The following is a 22,933-nucleotide window of genomic DNA, read 5'->3' as shown; positions in this document are numbered from 1 at the left end:
GGGATTCGAACCTGGCTGCTTTTAGGTCAGCAATCCAACCTTCAAGTCACTTAGTCCACTACACCATCTGGGGGCTAAGTCGGAAATGACTTGAAGGTATACAACAGCTGTTCTTTGAAAATCAGTGACTGAGAGTTTGACTATGTATGTCTAATCAACTGATTATTGCTTTGGAATATCTTAGTGAAGTTCAGTACTACTTCCTATGCATACTGGAACATGTAACCATCTGGCTCTTACTCACCTTCAGGTCAAAGCTTTTAGGGAAGTCACCATTATTCCCTTCTATTTGTTGTTTAAACAAGAAATTGTGAAAAGAATGAGGAATAAATAAAGAGGCCACATCTATCCCAACCTTTCCAGCTGGGAAATTTTATATGGTTGCCACTTTCCTCGGGCTGTTGGATCAATGGGTTCTGTCAACATTGTTTTGGTGTTTTAAGCTTTGCATTAACCTTGAACATGAATAGCAGGTGTTTAATGCATCATTTCAGCTTGTCTGAAATCTGAACCAAGCACTCTGTCAGCATGGGGAAAAATATTCCAAATGCTTGGAGCTTGCAGTCCTCTGCAGAAACTGCCTCTAAATCAGAAGGCTGGATAACACCTTGTCCCGCTGCAGTAATTCAATGCTTTGCTATTTTGGCATTGCACGCTGCATTCTATCTTATAGCCTAGTTCGGCAAGTAATTATTTCCCCACCACTATTTAGTAGAAATCCCATGCTAAAGTATCAAATTCTTAGCATTGTCAAACTGGGGGTAAAACAATTGGAGAAATGCTTGACATGAGCTAATTTTCTCCAGGCTATATTCTTCTTTCAACTTGAAATTACTTTTTTATTTTAATTATCTCTCACATGTTTGCAAAAACCTTGTATATGTATTAAAGAAGAGGTAACACTACAAGTCACACTGTAGTGGCAGGTCTTTATATGAAAGAGAAAGCCAGTTAATTGGATCATGGTTACATCTCTCTTGGCTATGTTGGAAGGAACCCAGAGGCTGTCTGTTATCTTTAAAATGACTATTTTAGTGGGGCTATCAGTTTCAGAAAAGCATTTGAAAGCATGAAAGCATGCAGTCTCTGCATATGAGGAGGAGGAGCAGGCATTAGCATGCTGTTTCAAACCACCATCCTGATTTCATTTGTCCCTATGTAAAGAAGGCTGTTTCACATTACACAGTTATACCCCTCTAATTCCCCTTTAACTACCACAGTCCCATCCTATGGAATACCAATTTTCAGTTTGATGACATAGCAGTGCTCTCAGGCTGAGAACTCTTTTAAGTATCTCTCTGTCAACTGCAGATCCCAGGAGTCTATAGGAGCTATAGCAGCTAAAGTGAAACAATGCTACCATAACTGTGAAAGCCCACCCCATCCCCAAGTTCTAAATCACATGGAAGACTTCCACAGGTAAAGAAGGCTCTCTGCTGCAGGCAATCGCTCCTTTACACATAAAAATAATAAAAATAGGAGTAAAGAGGATATAATTTGTGTACTTCTGCTTGCTAGTGTATAGACTAACTCTGAACTTGACACTGAAGTTGGGAACACCTGAAACATTTACAGATGACAGTGAGGCTATAATTTACACAAACCTAAGTCACTACATCTATTTTATCATAGTTGCAATGAAAATACAGATTTCCTGGATTGTAAGGAAAATTCAAAAGAGGGATGCAACAGGGTTTGAATACCTTTGAATGCTGTTGATTTCTGTGAGGTATCTTAATTCATTTAGTGGCATTTAGGCTATAATGAAAGTAGAGGAACCAGCACACATGGGGATTAGTAGATGTTAGATAAATGTAATTTCTGGTTGCTTGAGAGTTTCTATTTAAACTAGGTCTAATACTATACTCCAAACTATACAATACCATAAACCCAGTATTGTCTTGATATTAGTATTAAAATGAAGTAATTAAAAGCAAATAGAGACAAACTTAATTTGATGTCATGCAATTTCTCTGTTTTATAAAAACAGCTTTTTTACTTAAAGTATTATTTCATTTTTTGCCAGTTGCTTAAGAGTTTGGGTTGCTTGAGTGCTGAGGAACTAATAACATTAAATAGCATTTTGCAGTGCCAATTTGACCTTTAGCACTGTGTATGCATGTCTTTTCTAACTTATTCTAATAGTGGTAGAACTGAGCCCCAAAGTTGTACAAGTAAAAATCCTTGGTTTTTCACTAAAATTTGAGGAGACATTCTGAAACACAACTTGGCCATTCACACTTTTTTGTAAATGAAAAATTCACAAACATGGAACTGTGGAAGAAAGGCAGCAGATTTATGATTTTTTTTTCCTTTTGTGTTATTCAGAGGTTTTTGTATGAGCATAACATAATATATTTCAGCAAACCGAGCCCATTTCAGACCAAGTTGACATTGAACATCTAATTCTACACACTGTAAATAAAACCAGAATGAGGGCAGACTACTGTGGATGTTTTGTAAGTTATCTACTTGTTATTTCAAGATGTATTATGGGTTATCAATAATATGTTTGTAAGGATGTTATGAGTTAATGGGAATTATTGATATGATTTTATTTGTTTATTAAAAGAAAAAAAAGGGGGAGTTATGTATTGATGAAGACAGGTCTCACATAGAAGCCTGTGGAAGCAGTGTACAGCAGGTTACCATAGCAACGTAGCCTCTCCTTGGAGAAGAAGGGGGCGTGGCTTAGTTGGCAGTTAAAGCTGGGCCTTTTGAAAAAAAAAACGGTTGCTGTTAGACTTCTGAAGAAGTAGGAGCTGTTGGAGTTAGCTCTCTTTTAAAGCTTGGAAAATTAGGAAATTTAGGCTTGTTTACACAGGCAGAGACGGCAGCTTAGTGTCATTCAGGGAAAGGCTGAAGATATAAGCTGACCGGGAGTTTAATCTGTTGCATTCTGAAAGAAGTTGTTTAAGAAATATTCATTCAAACAAGACTGCACTGTAACTTAAGATCCTGAAACATCTATATATTGAAACCACACGCTTATGTACAAATAAACTTGAATTTTGTTGTTTATAAAGATCAGTCTCCTTGCCTCACTCTGAGCCTGAGGGAAAGCCGTTACCATTGACTATTCATCACCTACTTTAAAAGACATTACCTCACGTTGGTGGCAGTTACCGTACTTTCCTATATAAGTTACCATATTTCCTCTATAAGTTCATCAGTTTTGTTATCCTTCCTTACCCTCCAAATCCTCCTGATATATATATATATATATATATATATACTCCAACCATATCTTCCCTCCATATTTGAAAGGCTGTTTACAAATTGGTGGCAAGTGGTGGGATCGAAAAAGATTCCTCCCTGTCACAGGTTTCACAAATTCACACATCGCCTCTTTGCAATGTTCATTTCAGCAACGACCTAATACATAAGTACAAACATGGCCTAATTCTAAAATTGGTGGTCATAGTATGTGCATTTCTTATTATGATGTCATAAATAGTTCCCATAACAGCTCCACAAGCAATTCTTAAGATGTTCAGAGGTTTAAACAAGAAAATTAAATATGTCTTTGATACAATGTGAACATTTAAAAGAGAAAATGAGGATCTGGCAACTGAATTTATATAGAGTGTTTAGTGGCTATGTCACCATGCACATTTATAGCAAAAAGGAGTATTGAGAGCCTACTTAATAGGAGTGTTTACATAACAAAAGAAAATTGGGTTACACTTGAGATTTGCAAGAGTATTAAAATAATTCAGAAGACACTGCTGTAAATGGTTCCAAACCAACTATTTTAGCCTATTATTTCAGTCTGGGCTCATGAGAACACAAACTTCTCCAGTTTCTCATTGAACGACACTCCCAGTGTTTGCATCCTTAAGAGATTTACTCATCAACACTGTCTGATGACACCACTTCGCAGACAACCTGCCCTTCAAGACTTGCTAAAAATTGAGACCAAAATTAAATCAGGCCAATTCACATGAGGGATTCTTTCAGAAATTCCTCTTTTTACGTATCAGCTAGAGCTGAGATCATGAAACTTAAGAAAGTATCATGTGCCTTGGTCTCCTCTGGTCCAAAACCTTAATCTATCATTTGCTTTGGATAGTAATTCTGCCTAACGCTTGTTTTGTGCCAGACATAATTCTGGGTGGTGCAACACTGGTTCCTGCTTGGGGTTCCAGGCAGCTGGTCCGGGATACTCCATTCCATTTCCTTCCTCTGACCATTTTGTTCTCCCCTAACCCCCAATAGACTCTCATTTTTCTAAAAGCAGTATGGTTTATTTCTTAGTAAATATGCACAGGCCTCGGCAGCAACATTTTAAAAGGAAAGAAAAAGAAGTGCTGTGGAAGTTGGAAAGCAACTCTAAGAGAAACTGGCTAGGAGCAGGGAAAAAGAGTTGTGTATTCCTCTCCCGGTGGCTGGCTTAAAAAGGGGGCCCTGCTGGCTATATTCCAAGGGTAGTTAGGACAGCTTTCTTGGAAAGCACTAAAGTTACCTTTCTTCATCTCCTGCCTCCATTTTCTCAGCGCTTACACCTTGGAGAAGGATGAGAAAATCAGTACTGCCAATTCTGTAGTGAATTTAATTTGCGAAATTGTAAACTTATTTTTTTTTATAACCAGCAAAGCTCAAACCTTTGGTCTTAATTCTGTTAGATGAGCCCCTAATTTTCCTTAGGGGAAAGAGGATTCCTTCATGTGAAGCTTATCTTGTTTCTGAGGTCTTTGTTTAGTTGGCAACATAATGGAAGTTTTAGAAGAGTTGTTGTATATAGAATAGAATAGCTTTATTATCATTGTACTATTGCACAATGAAATTAAATGCCTTCCAAAGCACACATCACAAAAACAACATCAATTCCTCAACCACCACTGCACATATACTTGGGTAGAACTGTAGAAATTTTAGTCAAAACCCCCAAAAAACTAGCATCACTTATCCACGGGTCAATATAACTACTGTACAATGTATAAACCCATTCCTTTCTGTGAGTAGGCAAAAGTTGAGAACTTAGTCCATCCAGGGAGAGCCACACCCCCCCCCCCCCAGTGTCCTCTCTGCCAGAAGCTTACTTCTACTTTTCAAAAACATGTCTGCTTTTACATATAAACATAAGGGGACTGCAGCTTCTTGAAAGGATCCTTTGCCTTTCCTGGAAGATTTCAGTGGAGGCAGTACATCACTTCTCCCCTTTTTGAGCCAGAGAGAGTTGTGGTTCGGGAGTCTGGAAGGGTTAAACCCCCCCCCCCCCCCCAAAGTTGTCTTCATATTTGGCCACTATCCTTCTTTCTGACCATAGTGCCATTCCTACTGTGACTGGTTGCCCTCTTGCTGTGCTTCTTGGCCTGGCAGTGCTATCTTGCCAGTTGGTTCACATGTCGATCCGTGATCTGACTAGATGAGGAAGCTGGTTTAACACATATATGACTCCCTTGCACAAGTGAGGAACTATTTAAAAATAACCTTTCCAGGGTACTCTGAATTAAGTGTTCCAATATAGCTCACTGTTGCCTGAGATGTCCTTGACTGCCAGCTGCAGAAACCCAGAAATACTCTGTTCTTAGAAAGGCACTTCAGCAAAGTTCTGGCATTGCTGCTGTTGCTTTTCCAAGCCTTTTGCCTCCTCTATTTAAATCCCAGGTTTTACTTAGCATGTGGAAGGATTAAAAAGTCACATTCCAGACTCTTGTCACATTCAGGCTTAAGAGTTCTAATTCAGCCTGAAGGCTTTCTGAGAGTTGGTAGCCATTACCCTTTGTGCAATTTGGCCAAGATCCTACATCAACTGGGCAACTATGCCCTACCCACACAGTTCCATGTTCTCCACCGTATCATGATATGATAGGTGGCAAGCTTTAGAAAGGGTTGCTGTGGCTGCCTTGCCAGTGGGGAGAGAAGGGAGGGAGAGCAGAAAGAGGTGACTGATTTTTGCTCTGAGAGGAAGAAAAAGGATGGCACACTTCATATGGGAGCAAACCGTCCTACAAGTCTGGACCAGCTACATATTTCTTCTGTATCTGGACAGATTAAAAGGGGGAAGTTTTGCACATGGCATAAAGGGCAAAAAAATATATCCTGTACCATCCAAACACACACACACACACACACACACACACACACACACACACACACACCATACATAGGATTCTGCCCTAAGAGGGAGATCATGTGCATATTTACTCATTAAGAAGTCTCGCTGATTTCAGTGGTATTTGCTCCTGGCCTGATTTTGTGTGGCCTGTAGAAAGATGGTGGAATGCACAAAAAGAGGTGGATAGCATCAAAAGAGAGCTCAATATTCCTGGATTGTTTCAAATCTCACCCTCTTTAACATTTGTCCCTGCCTTCACTGCCACCAAGCAACCAATAATGCTTAAACATCCCTAGTGCGGAGGATTGTAGCTCTCAAGACAAAAGTGCTCTGTGGTACAAGTTTTCATTTTAGGTCCTCCAGATATATTCGACTTCATCTTACATCATTTATCATTGGCTATTCTGGCTGAGGCCTCTGGGAATTGAAGTCCAAAATACTCCAGTCTCTTTGGGGGCGTGGGTTCGAATTCATAATTGGCCATGCTGGTTGAGGCTTCTGGGAACTGAAGTTCAAAATACTTCAGTCTCTTCGGGGGTGTGGGTTCAAATCCATCATTGGCCATGCTGGCTGAGGCTTCTGGGAATTGAAGTCCAAAATACTCAGAGAACCAATTTGAGAGCATTGCTCTGTGTGATCTGGAGGATAACCAGTCAAGAACATATGGCATTTTTATTCCTGGAACTGTATTTTAGAATAAAAATATTGCCATGTGCACCCAGTATTATCCATTATGCTTGAAAGAATGCAAGTTGCTTTTTTACATTAGAGAAAATGTATTGATTAGCAAATCATGTCATTTCAAATACTGAATGTGGTATAATTCTGTTCTCTTACCATTTTTTCACAGTAGGGCCATTTCACACATTGCAACACTTTGTAATGTTTGGGGCTCACATGCGAATCATCTTCTCTGATAAACCTATATACAGATTTCTTCACATAGATACTCATAAGATAAACTCACGTTGAAGTCTATATTTAAATGTAATGAATCTTGTGATATTTGAAGCATTGAATAAAGGAGTGAATTCTGCACCTCCATCTTTTTTAAAGAATACATTATAATGCTGTTTCGTTTCAGTGGAATTTCACTATTATTTAATTTTTTAAGGAAATCTATAGGAAATCTGAGCTGGGAAAGAACAGGATTCTGTCCTGGCCAAATCTATTGTAGCCATGTGTGGCTGACTACAACCGGCTAACAGCCATCTTCAGAATCCCGCACCGAACAAACCTCTAGCTAATGCTACAACAAGCAGGCAAAAAAAAAAAAAAAGCATAGATCTGTAAGTCTGGCACAAAAATGGAAATGGTTATGATTATGAAAGATGGAGGCTGGTGGAAGGAATGCATTTTGAAAGATGCCTTTAAGTAATAATTACAAGGCATGGCATGTTTTCATGTACAAGGCTTACTTGACCTGATTTCTTCAGTTGACATATGCATTGTTGTAGATCAGCCATCATGGCCTGTATTCCATCAAGAGATGGAGTTGGAAACAGATGAGGCTGATTTTGCAGACAATTCTGCTTCAAGCCAAGGCCCCATGACCTTGCAAATGCCTGATATGGTGATTTCAGAAGAACCACTAATTGGCAGACATTCCGAAGTCTCTTCATCACTACCCACACCAGATGGTGTTGACCTGGGTAAAGATGAGATGTTTAATCGGAAGGAATTTGTTACTAGAGATAGAAGCAAGAAAGAGGGAGTGAGAAGGTCTCGAAGATTAGCTCACAAATCGGATGGTTAACTTTCCCAAGGGAAGTTTTTAGAGATCCTGTACTATTTAATCTTACAGGCTTGGGATTCCTTAAAAGTGCCCCTCACTGTATTTTTGTTGCGGTGTCAACTTTGCCTTTCCTCAGAAGAGGTTCCAGTTTCCAGCTCCTTGCCCTGTGTTCTGAATCTGTGCTGAGTTTCCAGTTCCAGGAGACCCACGCTGAGCCGCGACCCCCGAGTAGACCTTGCCTTGTTACCGCGACTTCCTTGTTCCTGAATCGAGATTGACTTCGCTTTGTTTACCTTGCTTCTGTGACTTTGCTACAGGACTTTTCAAGCAGATTTGCAGTGCTTTGTTTCCGCTATTGCTTCATGGACAAACTTTGATTTCTAAAGGAAGCTATCGAGCTTCACTTGTGGATTACAAATTGGACATTGATTAAACTCTTTCTGAATTGCAATAGACTATATATTATGGACTATTTCTTACTCTGACTTTCCACCTTAAATGTGCATAGATATATATATTCTGCTTCAATAAACGGCTTGTATGTTATATTGGCTCCTGTTTGGTTTTCGGGTGCTCGTGCTGCCTTGGGGTGCAACATGCATATTGTAAGCTTTGAATAAGAGATTTGAGCTTCTATTTCTTTTTGAGGGTATAGACATCCCCTATACTTTAGCTATTACATCTAATTCCAAAATTTATGTTAAAGAAGAAACGTCTAGAATCACATTTACTTAGTTAACATAGATATATTTATATAAAGCTAGAAAAATATTTCAACACTACTTTACATCCAATGGAAAAGATAATACAGTAGTGGAAATGTGATATGCTTAGTTGTCTGAGAAGTCACTATGTCAAAATTCAACCCTACAAAAAGGATGGAAGGACACTAAGGCATTGTTATGAATGTGACACATGGAATGTACACACAGGAAAAGGACAAAATCCCCCAATACCATGGAAAAATGAAATGAATTCTGTGTGTAATATTCAGTGGGAAAACAGTTATTCGACTAAGCTAGAAGCTTATCTGTTGAAATAAAATTCATATTTTTTCTGAAATAATTATATGTAATTTACCAAATATGTTCAGCTATTGGCACTGTAATTGAAATTCCTCAGTGATTAGCTATTTGGAGAAGGGTGGTCTTACTTTTTAAAAAGATTATCTTACACTTCTCTGTGAAACCTATAATGGCTTTCCCTACTGGAGGAATCTTAAACCAGTTTGTGACTTTTGGGAATACATACATACATATATGTTTTCATCATATTCATCCATATATTATTCAAGTAAGCACTGTACTAGTATTAGTAAGAATCAGAACTAAATCAGGGAATATAAAGAGAAAAAGTCAGCAGATGTTGTCATTGAGTTCTGGAAAATGAAGGAAGCCAAACAACTATGGTATGAGACATTTCAGGAACACATTTATCCCTGGATAAGATGAAATCTTTAAATTCTAAAACTTCTGGTTCTTTCCCCATCCAGGGTCTCATACATATATACAAACATTTATTTATTCACTGCATTAAGTACTTGTACTTCTCCTCTAAATCTTGATTAAAGAGGCACCAAGCTTATTGTTGTCACAAGGTAGACTTCAATTTACAGTTACCTATGACTGAGGAATCTCCAAGCATTTCGATAATCCTCCTTAAATTTATATTTACTGCATGTAAGAGTTTGCAGCATATAGCTTTCCATATGAAACACATTCCAGTCTTAATTAGATTTCCACTGTCCACTTGACATCCAAAGCACACTTAGAACCTCTTAATGCAAAGGTATGGTGGGAAAGGATCTGGATATATAGCTACTAGCTCAAAGGAAGCCCAATCTGAAATTGGTGCAACTATCATTACTTACATAGCAACCTGTGGAAATTTAATTTTATTAGCAGTCTTCAAGCCTTGGGAGAACAGTTCCTGGTGTTTGCAGATGAGAGCCTTGGGAATCTGTTGTGGTATTGGCATTATCATACAAAGCACTAGCCACATTGGGATGGAGTGGGTAGGGACAAATGAAAGAGAGATAAGAGAGTAATAGATGGATTGGTGGCTGATGGCTTTTGTGTAAATGGGTAGTGAATTAAAACATTTTTAGCCTGAACTTTAAAGAAGCTATCCAAGGTGCTGAATTCTATCCCCAAAATAGATTCAGCACCTTGGATATCTCCTTTAAAGTTTGAACCAAAGCCTAGCTTGGATTCATCACCCCATTGTCATGAAAGCCACTAGTCACCACTTAGCCAAATGTCACATATATTGTGGTTTGACACATCAACAGTATGCCTCTGTATTTAAATAGCCCTAAAGGGAACATTCCTGACACCAAAGCATTCTAGCCCTGTTACAAATACGTCACCAATTGATTTAGTGTGAAGATTTTTCCTTCTCCTAATACTATACTGTTAGTTTAAAATTCATTGTCACTCATTGCTACTTCCCATAAAATCTTGTGCATTGGGGCATTGCCATTGACAAAGTATACTTGCGTATTTGTCTTTACAAAACAACAGAATGCTATCTCTATGCACTGAGATGGACTTTGTTTCCCTTTCCTAAGATTCTAGTCTGCTTGTTTTATTGCCAACTACCTAACGGTTCTCAAAGAGGAATTTGTATTGTTATTTGTATAGCTTTCTTGTCGTCACTGATGAAGAAAAAATATACAAATTGTATATTTCTGAGTGAGCAATAGATATTTGCACCCAAAGTAGAACTGATATTGTTCACATAGGGAAGCATCACACCAAAATCAAATTCAAACAAACCATGGGAAATTTGCCACAGTGCCACACAACTGTTAATCTAGAATAATATGGCAAATGAAAAGACTTACCATATTTAAGAAGATAGGCTTCTGATAATTTTTTTCCCCTCTCACAAGGACGGGTCCAGGTCAGCAAATGAAAATGCCCTTTTACAGAAGGCAGCATCTGTTCATGCTTTCTCTTCTCAGTACCCACAAAAAAGTACTTATTTCAGAAAAGCCATACAAGTTGATAGGAGCTTTTGAACACTCCACCATTAATATTGTGTAGGCTTTGACACAGCAGTGTTAGATCCAGGGAACTTTAGAGCTAGCACTGTAAAGAAGCAGCAGAGGGGCCCTGATACTGATTTAGACTAAGCTCTAAATATAACCGACCCCACTTTCTGTGCTTCTCTCTTCAAGCACTAAAGAGAGAATGACCTTGCTAGAAAACTGACCTCTCCACTTGTCATTCTTTGCTGTGGAGATAGGGCACCATGCAAGTGGCAGACATATGCTCGCAACAAGCAAGGATAAGTATGGACACTGGATTTATCACATCTGCATCCTGGTTAATTTATCTATGTGTGCAATTTTTCCAATAAGGAAAAGTTCAAGAGGAATTGCTGCTTTCAATCTTTGCCTCTTGTGTCCTCAACTTTATTAAGACTGGAAATTTAATAAAGAGGAGACTTCCCAGTGGTGATGTCGGTAGCATTTTCCTCTTCTGAGAAGAGGCTATGGTTTCTATTAATGTTATAACTGTAACCATGTGTATCAACAATATAGATATTGGCCTATTTTACAATAAAAACTAAAGTGCATTATTTGGAAGGCACTTAACAGTGGATGCAGGAGGAAAAATCTCTCAGGAAAAAATATAAGTAGTATTGGTATTTTATCTGCAAAGTTAAGGGTGGTTATGCTATAATATTAGTCTTACTTTTTTGATCCAATATAAGAAAATTTTGGAAAATTACTTCTTTAATTGTAGCCTCCAGAATCCCTCAGAATATGGACCTTTTGGAAGATTCTATGTTTGCACATTATTAAGCAGTTTTTAAACTGAGAAAAGGTATATTATGTATGTACATATTAATGGTAGCTTAGAACTGCAATAGAGCAATGGTCTTTTTACTTACTATTATATGATTTTGGGTTCTCTCAGACTTATGGTGACCCTGTCATAGAGTTGTCTTGGTTAAATTAATTCCAAGAAGATTTATCATTGCCTTCCTCTAAGGCTGAGAGAGTATGATTTGCCAAAGGTCACCAGTGGGTTTCCACGGTGTAGTGGCGATTCAGACCATGGTTTCCTAAGGCCCTAGTTCAGTACACAAACCACTATACCTTGCTGGCTTTGATATCTTTATTAGGACTAGTGATATGTCACAAGATAGTGAATTTTTCAAAAACTTTCTGTGGGCTCAGGAACTAGGAAAGTCAAAACAACTAGGCATGATCATGGAATCAGTGGTGAGTTATGCAAGTGTTAAAATGCAATTCAATACATTTTAAGCAGAAATTTCCCCAGTGTTCCAGAGTTCCCATAGTTCACTGTCAGTGGTGGTCAATGGCTTCTGCATCAGTGGGGCAATGCATCTACTTTGAGTTTTAGTCTGAACTTTATATTAGCTATCGAGGGTGCTGAGCCTTCTCTTAAATAGATTTATGATGTTGGAATTTGGAATGAATTCTCCACCCTATTGTTATGGAAATAGTCACCTTACTAATTAACATCTTCTTGTCAGTGCAATTTTCATAGTTCTTGCTCAGTCAATATTCGCATCATATACTCACATGGAATGACTTGCTTTCTTACTACTGGGTTAAAAGAAAATAGCCAACAGATTTGCCTCTCATTGGAAAGAAACGCAAATGGATAGTGATGTATAGCTACGGCCCACAACCCAATGGTGACAAAGAGAGTTACAACTAAATGAAGGAGGAAAGGGATGCATCAACACCTTTGATGTTATTGAGTTCAAACACATCTTGAAACACAAGACAGGATAGAGGCAACATCACTATCTGCTACCCCCTAGCTTTAAATGTCTACAAATAGTATACCAAATGAAATATGTGTGAGTAAAATATATGGTAGCCTCAAACTAGAGAATAAGGACCTCTTCTGTTACTACTTTTGCCTGAGTTTCAAGGAACTGTTATACACAGTCAAATATACTGGGGCAATAAAAAACTGAGATGATTTTACTAAGTAAGTTAGCCAGAGTCGTTGAATACAGTTTTCAAATCTTTAGGTGGAACAACAATCTGAGGATGTAAGAGGTATCCATATGGGTGGCCTGGCATAATTCTGATTCCTAAATGTGTGTTCCGGAAAAAGAAGATGTTTTTGGCATTTAACGCCAGCAGGCCTAGAGCACTCACGCTCTCTCTTTTTCCCTCTCTCCCTCCCTCCCTCCCTCCCTCCCTCCCTCCCTCCCTCCCTCCCTCCCTCCCTCCTCTCTCTCCCCCCCCCCCCCCTCATGTATACTTTCTCTTGGCGGGTGCTTTTATTATTTTTATATGTTTTTATGTATTAATTCATTGTAATTGAATGTATCTTATGTTGTTGTATTTTATTGTTGCATTTTTGGGCTTGGTCCCCATGTAAACCACCCCGAGTCCCTTAGGGGAGATGGGGTGGGATACAAGAATAAAGTTATTAGTGGTGTGAGATTGTTCAAAAACATCTGCAGGATGCATAGTTGTTCATAATTCTCTTTGTCATTTGATTGCAATGTTCAAAGTTTACTGCTTTTAATATTTTGAGGAGATGATTGAAGAGGACATGTACGGGTTGAAGTAGTAACAAATACTGCTGAAGATTAAGAGATTAAGCTGCAAGCTTGTCTGTTCAACGTCTCTTATCGTTTAGTGTGAAAACCTACTATTGTTTGGCTCTCCCCTCCATCGTTCATTCTCCATTTCAACTGGTTATCATATAAATAATTTTGTAATTTTAAATATTGCTGCGTGGCTTACGTTTTTCTCTTCCGTTCGTTTATCCTTTTGTGTGTTGTCAATTAGACTGTAAGCATCCTGACAGGAAAACTCTATAAAATGGAACGTTTCAATGTTCTAATAGTTCAATCAAATTTGAAATAGGTTTTCAATAGTTATTCCTTCTAGAACAAGAAACTGTGGCTTTATAAAGATGCATTTGAACTGCCATGTGTTTGTACTAGAGATAATTTGATATGTTGCTATGGTGTTTCTCCCTCAGTTTTGCATAATTATTTCAGTCTAAACTGAAGGACCAGGTTACAGTCCAGTCCAAAGCAAAGACAGATAGAGAACAGGTGGTGCATTGTTTGCAAAGTTCCCTCTTGGAAGCCGTTTGTCTACTTATAGAGTTCTATAACAAGCAATGTTCAAGCAGACACAGGAGACAAGGCTATTTATGACTGTATGTCGGATACACCAACCTCTCCCCTTTCTGGACATGCCTAGTCAGGTTTAATAAAGAAATGTTAAAGTTGGCTGTCAGATTTTCTTGGCAAGCCAGACTGTACAAAGTTTCTAGATTACAGTTAGGCAGTGGGTATCTTGGGAAGCAGTTGACTCAGCATGTGGACAGAGCAATGCAAATGTATTCTGGCACATAATGCTAGATTGCTTGCAAACCTTGAATCCTATACAATTTGCTATATAGAAATTAACTGTACGTTACATTTCACCTTCCATGATTTGGTATGTTAAGTTTTCTTCTCATAGTTTAGCAATGCAGATCAGTCTTCCCTGCAACAAAGCATGCATCCTTATAGAATGCAAGATACCTATCCCTATTTCTTTCTCACAGGTCCTTTTGGATTGCTTAAAAAAAAGAATCTATTAACTTCTGTGAGTCTTAAAGACTAACAATTGTTTGGGGGCATACACTTTTTTGTTCTGATGAAATGAGCTTCAATCTACAAAAGCTTGTGCCAAATAAAATACAGTGTCTTGTTACAAAACTATTTCCCAGTTTTGCTGCAACAGAGAAACATGACTGCATTTCGTCCATCATAGGAATTCTATATATTGCCATGCCCTGGATATCCTTTGACTATGTTAACTCTAGAGGAGCCTCTTTTACTTCTGAGCTTATCAGTACTCTATCTGCCCACATTCAGTATTGGAAATAATTGTTGCACGAATGCTGTCTGGTCAGCAGTTGATGAAAATTTAAACTCTGCTTTTGTCTTTAGATCTTTCTGATGGTGAATCTTTGGAAGAAGATGCTGATACAAGCAAAGCCACTCGGAAGTCTGAAAAACCAAAACTTGTTCCTTCAAAGAAAAGAAAGGAGGTTGGTTGAGTATATTCTTATGACTACCAAGCATTTTTATTTCATAAATATTGTATTATTAAAAATAAAATTGGTATTTTTGCATCAAACACTGAGTAGAAAGTTTTGAAACCAAATGTCTGAGTTTCTTGGTGCCACATCATCATCATATTCCGTTACCACTATTAGAGTTCACCATTTTATTTAGTGTCCATAATATGGCTGCAATCAGTGCATTTCCTTTTTTCAGTCTTTGAAAGACATTCACTTTCTATTATTTAGAATCAATTGGCTGAGGTTACCTTGTTGACCTGCAGAAAGGGGAAATGGTCAGATAATCTCTTTGTGCATTGAAAGGGTGGGCAAGAGGAAGCAACAGACCTATGTATTTTAGCCAAACGACTATATTTGGCAGCCATAACCTCATTGTGTATCACAAAGTTTTATATATACATAGCTGTTGTTATTGATATGACAGCTAAAATCTCCTCTTGTGAGTGGGATCTCTGCATACATTTGGTACATATATAGAGGCCTTTTTAACCATGCTAGCTTCATGGACACCATGGTGAGTGTCAGTTGTAGAGGGTGAGGAAGAGACCCTAAATCCAGTTGTTAGCACCAGCTAGAATAGTCCCATCGAATCAAGAGAAGCTTGGTAGTTTGGTTCTCAGATCTGTAGTCCCACAGCTAACTTATCCAGTCTTTGAAGAAACAAAATATTAGGAAGGTCTAACCAATGGTAAGCATTGTTCAGTAGCGGAGTAGCCTACCTTGGAAGGAGATGGACTCTCCCTCTTCAGAGGTTTTTAACACAGAGGTTAGACAACTGTCTCCCAAGGCTTACATTAGTGTTGTGCTTCTACAATTGCATGTGATTGGGTTAGCTGAACCATTGAGTCATTTCCAATTCTGTTATTTGAACATTTTTGCTCCCACCATGTCCCTAGTTCCAGACTTGAATGGATGACTGGGGGATGTTTGGCAGCCAAGTGGCAAAAGGCCATATATCTTTGTGAATGCTGATCCATCCAAACATCTAGACCAGGGGTACTCAAACTTTTTAAGCAGAGGGCCAGTTTATGGGCCCCAAGACTGCTGAACTATAGTTTAAAAAATAAACAAATTCCTATGCACCTCACATATCATTTTTGAAAAAAACATGAACGAACAATACAATAATGGTATTAAAATGAAGAACAATTTTAACCAACACAAACTTACCAGTGTTTCAATGAGAAGTGTGTGCTTGCTTTTGGCTGGTGAGATATACAAGATAATTAGGGTTGCTGTTGTTGTGTACGTTCAAGTCGTTTCAGACTTAGAGTGACCCCAAGTCTAAAGTTTAGGGTGGGGCCCAGGTAAATGACCTTGGAGGGCCGCATGTGGCCTCCGGGCCTTAGTTTGGGGACTGCTGATCTCAACATAAACACCCTCGGATAAAAAGTGAGTAGAGGGATAAGGGTGCATTTGGAAAGTGTCAGTCAACAATGTGAACACAAAGAAGACTGGAAAGACTAAAGAGAATTAGGGTGCCCTGGCCCCCAAAAGCCCAGCCCTAGCATTTTGCAAAGCAAAAGGCATTTCCAGGTAAGTCTGATGGAAATCTCCTTTCAGAAATCCCAGAGAACTGTTGCCTGTCACCTTAAATGATGCTGAACTAAATGAATTTTCTTCCTGGACAAGAAGGAGCTACCTATGTTTCCAATTATTTCCTTTACATTGTAGGTAGCTTCTAGTCTTGTTGGTCCCAAATGAGGCACAAGGTGTGAAAGTTATAGCTGAAAATTCTTCAAGCTGGCAGGATGTAAAAATAGGTCTTTGCTTCCTGACGCATACACCTAAAAAAAACCCCTAAAGGATTTTTTCAAGAAATGTTTATTAGCTCAACGACATTATTATACACTGAGGGAAAAGTTGTTTCCAAACAGTGGGGAAAACTCAACTTTTCCAAGTACATGCCACTGTGTACCCAATATCATTAATACCAAGTTTTATATTTCCCCTTACTATTTAGAGCTTGTGATTTACTAAAATGTAAAAATATACCCATAAGTCATTATGTTTTTTTCATTATGTTACATGGATCTAGTAATTGGTTCATTTGTATTTTCTACTCTCATTAGAACAGTGGTTCTCAAAGTGTGCTCTGTGGAGCCCTTGGGGCTCTGCGAAGCATCCTGAGGGGTTCTGCGGTTTCATCGTCCTTCTCCCTCCTCTTCCCCACCTTCAAGCTTTCCCTCTTCTTTTCTGCTTCTCCCCTCGCCTGCTTCCCTCACCTCCCAAAAACCTTTTCCCCCACCTTCCCTGTCCTCAAAAGCCTTTTTTCCTCACTAACAGATGGCCTCTGGGGTTGATCCTATTACTATTATTATTATTGCAAGGGCTGGACAGCCATCTATTGGAGATGCTTTGATTCTGCTTTTTTTTGCATTGTGGAAGGAGGTACAACTGGAATCTTCCACTGAAATACTGTTACGTTTATGTTGGTTAAAATTGTTCTTCATTTTAAATTATTGTATTGTTCATTCATGTTTCCCCCCTACTACAAACGAGATTCAAGATTGGGAAAGGAGTACAGCATGGCTGTATACTTTCACCCTACCTATTCAACTTGTACGCAGAACACATCATGAGACATGCGGGGCTTGACGAATCCAAGGCCGGAGTTAAAATTGCTGGAAGAAACATTAACAACCTTAGGTATGCAGATGATACCACTCTGATGGCTGAAAGCGAGGAGGAGCTGAGGAGCCTTATCACCAAGGTGAAAGAAGAAAGTGCAAAAGCCGTGCTGCATTTAAACATCAAGAAAACCAAAATCATGGCAACTAGACTGATTGATGACTGGCAAATAGAGGGAGAAAACGTGGAGGCAGTGACAGACTTTATATTTCTAGGCGCAAAGATCACTGCAAATGCAGACTGCAGCCAGGAAATCAGAAGACGTTTACTTCTTGGGAGAAGAGCAATGGCCAACCTCGACAAAATAGTGAAGAGCAGAGACATCACACTGGCAACGAAGGTCCACACAGTCAAAGCAATGGTATTCCCCATAGTAACCTATGGATGTGCGAGCTGGATCATAAGGAAGGCTGAGCGAAGGAAGATAGATGCCTTTGAACTTTGGTGCTCGAGGAAAATCCTGAGAGTGCCTTGGGCCACAAGAAGATCCAACCAGTCCATCCTCCAGAAAATAATGCCCGGCTGCTCACTGGAGGGAAGGATATTAGAGGCAAAGTTGAAGTATTTTGGCCATATCATGAGAAGACAGAAAAGCTTGGAAAAGATCATGATGCTGGGGAAAATGGAAGGAAAAAAGGAAGAGAGGCCGACCAAGGGCAAGATGGATGGACGGTATCCTTGAAGTGACTGGCTTGAACTTGAAGGAACTGGGGGAGGCGACAGCTGACAGGGAGCTCTGGCGTGGACTGGTCCATGAGGTCATGAAGAGTCGTAAACGACTGAACGAATGAAGAAGAAGACAAACGGGATATGTACAGTGGGCATAGCATTTGTTCATATTTTTTTCAGATAGTTCACACAAACACTCTCCATCCATCTGCCTCTGGCCTGGCCCATCTGTCGAATTTTAAAACACAATGTGTCCAAAAGTTTGCCCATGTCTGATATATATAAAATATATAATATAATATATATAATATATAGACACGAGAAACGTTTGCTTCATAAAGGGCTCCGCAGCTGAAGTTACTTCTTATCTCCATAGGTTTGTGCTTTTTTACTTCCTGCAGATCCATGATTATTATAGATGGTAAAGCCCATAGTCCAGAATCTTTTAATTTTCTAGAATCCTTAGGAATCCAAACATGGGCCTAATAGCCACATATTTTAGGTTGTGTTCTAAAGGGTTTTTAGTGGTACCGTAGTTGATGACATGCCTTCAAGTCATTTTCGACGTATGGTGACCCTGAGGCTGATCTATCACATGGATTTCTTAGTACGGTAAGTGTTTTCCAGAAAGGGTTTGCCTTTGTTTATCTCTGAGACTGAAAGAGTGTGGTCTACTGTTGAAGTATAATACTTAAGCCACTACAATACACCACAACTCAGTCCAAATATTCAGCTTTGTTTCTTTTCTTTCCATTCATTCGATTTTCTTTCTTTCAGCCTGCTGAATGTGTCCTGACTGCAGAGAAAGAAGCATCTAAAGTTAAAAACGAAACAGGGGTGAAGCCAAAAAGGAGAAGAAAGGTACAAATTCCTAACTGACATTGCAACCCAATCAATATTTTATTTAATACACCTGAAAACAAGCAGAAGTGAGAATTGAAATGTGCAGTTTGTTCTTCAACATCACTCACAAATGGTGAAATATTAGTAAAAATATTGTTAATCCATTCTCTAAAGAATGACTAATAAGTCTTCCATTACTTTGACAGTGAAGTGTTGCTATTTAGTTCCTATTTTTAAAATAAATTTATAAATATTTAGATCTCCTCTTTTTCTTTGTATGGACTGTGACTTCAAAAAAACTAAATTATAGCTAAAATCTTACTATACAAACGTTTAAAAAATCTAAATAATGTTACAGAAAGCAGGAAATAAAAACAATCTAAAACATCATAAAAGAAGATAAAAGCCTAGGATACCACAATAAAATACCCTTCCGCCAATTAAGAGTCAAAGACTTGCCTTAATGAAAGGGTTTGCTTGAGAGCAAAGAGGTTATTTAAAGTTAATTTTAAAAAATTAAAAAGCCAACTACTAAGGAAAATGAAATTTGAAAAACAACATTTAGGAATAAAGAAATAATGAATAATTTTACCACACCCCAGAATAATATTCCTAGTTATTTGTGTAGTATAGAATATAGAAGCACAAGGTAAAAATGAAGACAATGATTGCCTGAAAAACATTACATTATGATCCTCTTATCCACAGGGGATATGTACAAGGGTCTACGGAAATCAGAGCAAACCCTATATTTTTTACTGTGCTTGGGTTAGAAGCATTCAATTCTGTTCCATAGAATAGCACTGGAGGATTTGGAGAGAACTACAGACACTTCCTGCAGGAGCAGAGGGATACGTTTTGATGAATAAGTGAAACAATGAACATCAAGTCTGTGGACAAGGGCACTATAATGTATTAGTACTCTTCAGTAACTAACAGTAAATAACCATAGCAAAACATACGGTATATTTGAGAATCCATTCACTTGGTTTGGCTTCTTGTTCTTTTTCATATTGGGTATCAACCCTATTTTTCCCCTTGCAGTGTACAGGGTGGGGCACAGCTAATTTAACTGTTTTGAAAATTTTTACTTGAAAAAGCACTACAGAAGTATTCTAGTATTTTTTTTAATGTAATTTTGTTTTCCAGTCAGTGTGACCATGGATGTAATTGATAAAATGTCCGGTATTCAAATATGTCATTAATGAAATTACTCACTAACAAAGAGTTGCTTTTAGTAAATATTTAGTTACTTGAAAATACATGCATACTGTATCTGCATATCAATTGCTGAGGAGCAATTGCAGCAAAAGGCTATTGACTCTAAGTAATATTGTGAAGTTTGCAATAGACACCTGGTTGCCTAGAAAACTGGATGAGGCAGGCATTTGATGGAATTCAATAAGATTCTGGTGATTTCTGTCCAACTAAATAGTGTGTGCCTTTATTATACATCCAGATGTACACATATTATTTGCAAATGGTCTTCCTATAGGACAGTAAATAACCATATTGGAATTTTTCTAGATGACTATCCTCAGTCTTATGCAAAAATTGGCTTCATTTTTAGGGGTTTCTTTTAGAGCAACATTTCTTGTTCTGGATTTCCTCAGGAATATATAGCACACAAACAAGCTGTGAGGAAATCAATGCTATATGGCCATCTTGGTAATTTATAGTGCCCAAAAGTGTTTTTTTTTTTTTGGTCCAATCTAACCTGCTCGTGCTTGTGTGTCTGCATGTGTCTTAAAGTATTTTGCATTTTAACATCTGGAATTACTCAGCTACTCGGCTAAATAATAAAACTTCCTGTGTGAAGAACATTTCCCCTTGCAGCTTTCTTTGAAGGAAGGGAATAAGTTCAGGTATCCTTGTTCTTACTGTTATGGAATTTCTTGTTAATATCAGCATCACCCTCAAGAGGATCATTATTTTCCTGAAGGAATTGAATGGCTCGGGGAATGATGTCATACCGTATGAAATAGCAGTCACTTCCCTCTACTTTCCCCCCTCCCACTACACCAGTTTTCAGTGTGGTGGCCCCATTGATCTTGATTAGATTCTTCTCTGGCTGGGTAAAAATATCGCCCAAGAATTACCCAGCAGACAATTACTGCACTTAAAGAAAAACCTTACATTTGTACAAAGTACCATGATCTTTAAAATAGTATGCAAACATGGATTCTGCTAGAATCTATCTAAATTTTAAGGCCCTTCTCAACCTGTTCAGCTGTCCTCTGCTTCAATTGAAACTGTGAATATGTGATTGTACTGAATACTCTTCCCCAACTTGGCAGCCAATTGATGTGTTGGACTATAACTATCATGTTAGTTGGGGAAAATGAGGTTGTATATACCAAACTTGCATGGCATGAAATTAAGGAAAGACGACATTGGTTTGGTAAATAAGTCAATGAGATTTTTGAGTCAGATGGAAGTGAAAACAAAGATAGTGTATCATTCTGTATGGCTCCATGTTCTTTGGGAACTGCAAAAGCATACCCATAAACAAATACTCTGAAGCTGCTGTATTTTATGATGAAAAAGCAAAATTTTAGATCACATTTGGGCTTGCCATTACTATCTCAAGTGTCTGGACCCAGGGTATACAACTGATGACTCTCCAAACATTCTTGACCTATAGTAGGCAGAGTAAGTTAAGAGTGAGGAATGCTGGGATTTACGGTTCAGGAATGCTTGGAAAGCCATATACTGCACAATTCTTGTCTAGACCTGTTTTGACTTAATTAGACTGAATCTCACCTTATTAATCTAGGGGTTCCCAACTTGGGTGCCCAAATGTTGTTGACTATCAATTCCCAAAAGCTCCCAACAGATGTGGACAATGGCAAAAAAATCTGTGGGTTGTGGATCACAGCATTTGTAGACTCTGCAGGTGATGAATTACTGTCTTATTTCATCTATGTTATAGTAAAACTGTCAATTGTCAAGAAATTGAAGAACTTCTGTTACCAAGAATAAATAGAAAAGGATTATGGATTTCTTAGCTGCATCACTAAAGACTCACCACTGTGTTGAATGTGTGTTTTCTTCACTTTTTTAGAAGAAAATATCTGATATTTTAGCAAAATCATCTCCAAAACCAGGAGTCCCTGAAGACTTACAAAAACTGCTTAATGAACACTTTGGAGCTAAACGTTCAGTGATTGAACTAGAAGAATTAAAATTATCAGGTATTAAAGAATGTATGCATAAAGAGTTTGTGGGGATTTAAGGGAAGATATGTCCGTTTGTTTTTTGTTTTTGTTTTTTAAAAAATCTATTATTTGTTCATGTTTCCTGGCTGTTTTAATATAAGTATTGTACTGAGTTTTTAGAAAAACTGATTATATGTTTTGATTATGTGTTTTAGCAGTGTTGTAACCTGCCTCGAACTGTAAGGAGAGGTGGGTGAAAAATATAATAATAATAAATTATTATTATTTAATAGAAGGAAACAGCAGGATGCCAGCTGCACATATGCTTGTAACACATATAGAGGCACTTCAGGGGTACACCTAGCTGCAGTGTTGTTTAAATGATTTGAGGAAAGGGTACTTTTGGACCCACAGCTCCCAAAATCCCTCAGTCATAGCCATTAAATATGTTGGCTGAGGAATTTTGAGAGTTATGCTTCAAAATACTGCTTTTAGTCTTCGGTATAAATATGACCTTCCTCTATCCTTTAGTGGAAGCAACATACTATGTTGAGGTGTGGCAAGTGCCCTCCACTGTGGCATCCTGATCTCATGCCAATACGAAGACATCACTGATTCCTTTACCAAAGCTTTCAGACCCAGTGACTCTAGCATGAATAGATAGGGATTTCCTTTTCAGCATACACTATGTTTAAAATAATTTCAATTGTTGTGTTACATTATTTCCTTAGTGCAGTGCTTATTTCTTTTC

General features: G+C 38.2%; 2 protein-coding genes across 5 annotated transcripts in view; one reads left to right on the top strand and one right to left on the bottom strand.

Annotated features, from left to right (window-relative positions):
* The window catches only part of filip1l (filamin A interacting protein 1 like), a 250,830-nt gene extending 239,911 nt beyond the window's left edge, over window positions 1-10,919 (bottom strand). Inside the window, exon 1 of the mRNA XM_008107828.3 lies at window positions 10,642-10,919. The gene's annotated coding sequence lies outside the window, so the exon portion shown is untranslated. The remainder of the gene's footprint in view (window positions 1-10,641) is intronic.
* The window catches only part of cmss1 (cms1 ribosomal small subunit homolog), a 285,389-nt gene that overhangs the window by 244,073 nt on the left and 18,383 nt on the right, over window positions 1-22,933 (top strand). For 3 of the 4 annotated variants that reach the window (XM_008107824.3, XM_008107823.3, XM_062974807.1), the window contains exons 2-4: window positions 14,748-14,848; window positions 18,959-19,042; window positions 22,089-22,218. In XM_008107824.3, coding sequence (XP_008106031.1) covers window positions 14,748-14,848; window positions 18,959-19,042; window positions 22,089-22,218 — 315 coding nt within the window. Of the gene's footprint in view, window positions 1-11,028; window positions 11,092-14,747; window positions 14,849-18,958; window positions 19,043-22,088; window positions 22,219-22,933 lie in introns of those variants that run through there. The other variant, XM_003219210.4, reaches the window with a different exon arrangement.

The sequence above is a fragment of the Anolis carolinensis genome, chromosome 3 (genome assembly GCF_035594765.1).
Source record: "Anolis carolinensis isolate JA03-04 chromosome 3, rAnoCar3.1.pri, whole genome shotgun sequence".
Lineage (NCBI taxonomy): Eukaryota > Metazoa > Chordata > Lepidosauria > Squamata > Dactyloidae > Anolis > Anolis carolinensis.
The sequence above is the reverse complement of the archived record's forward strand: the minus strand, read 5'-3'. Positions and strand labels throughout refer to the sequence as shown.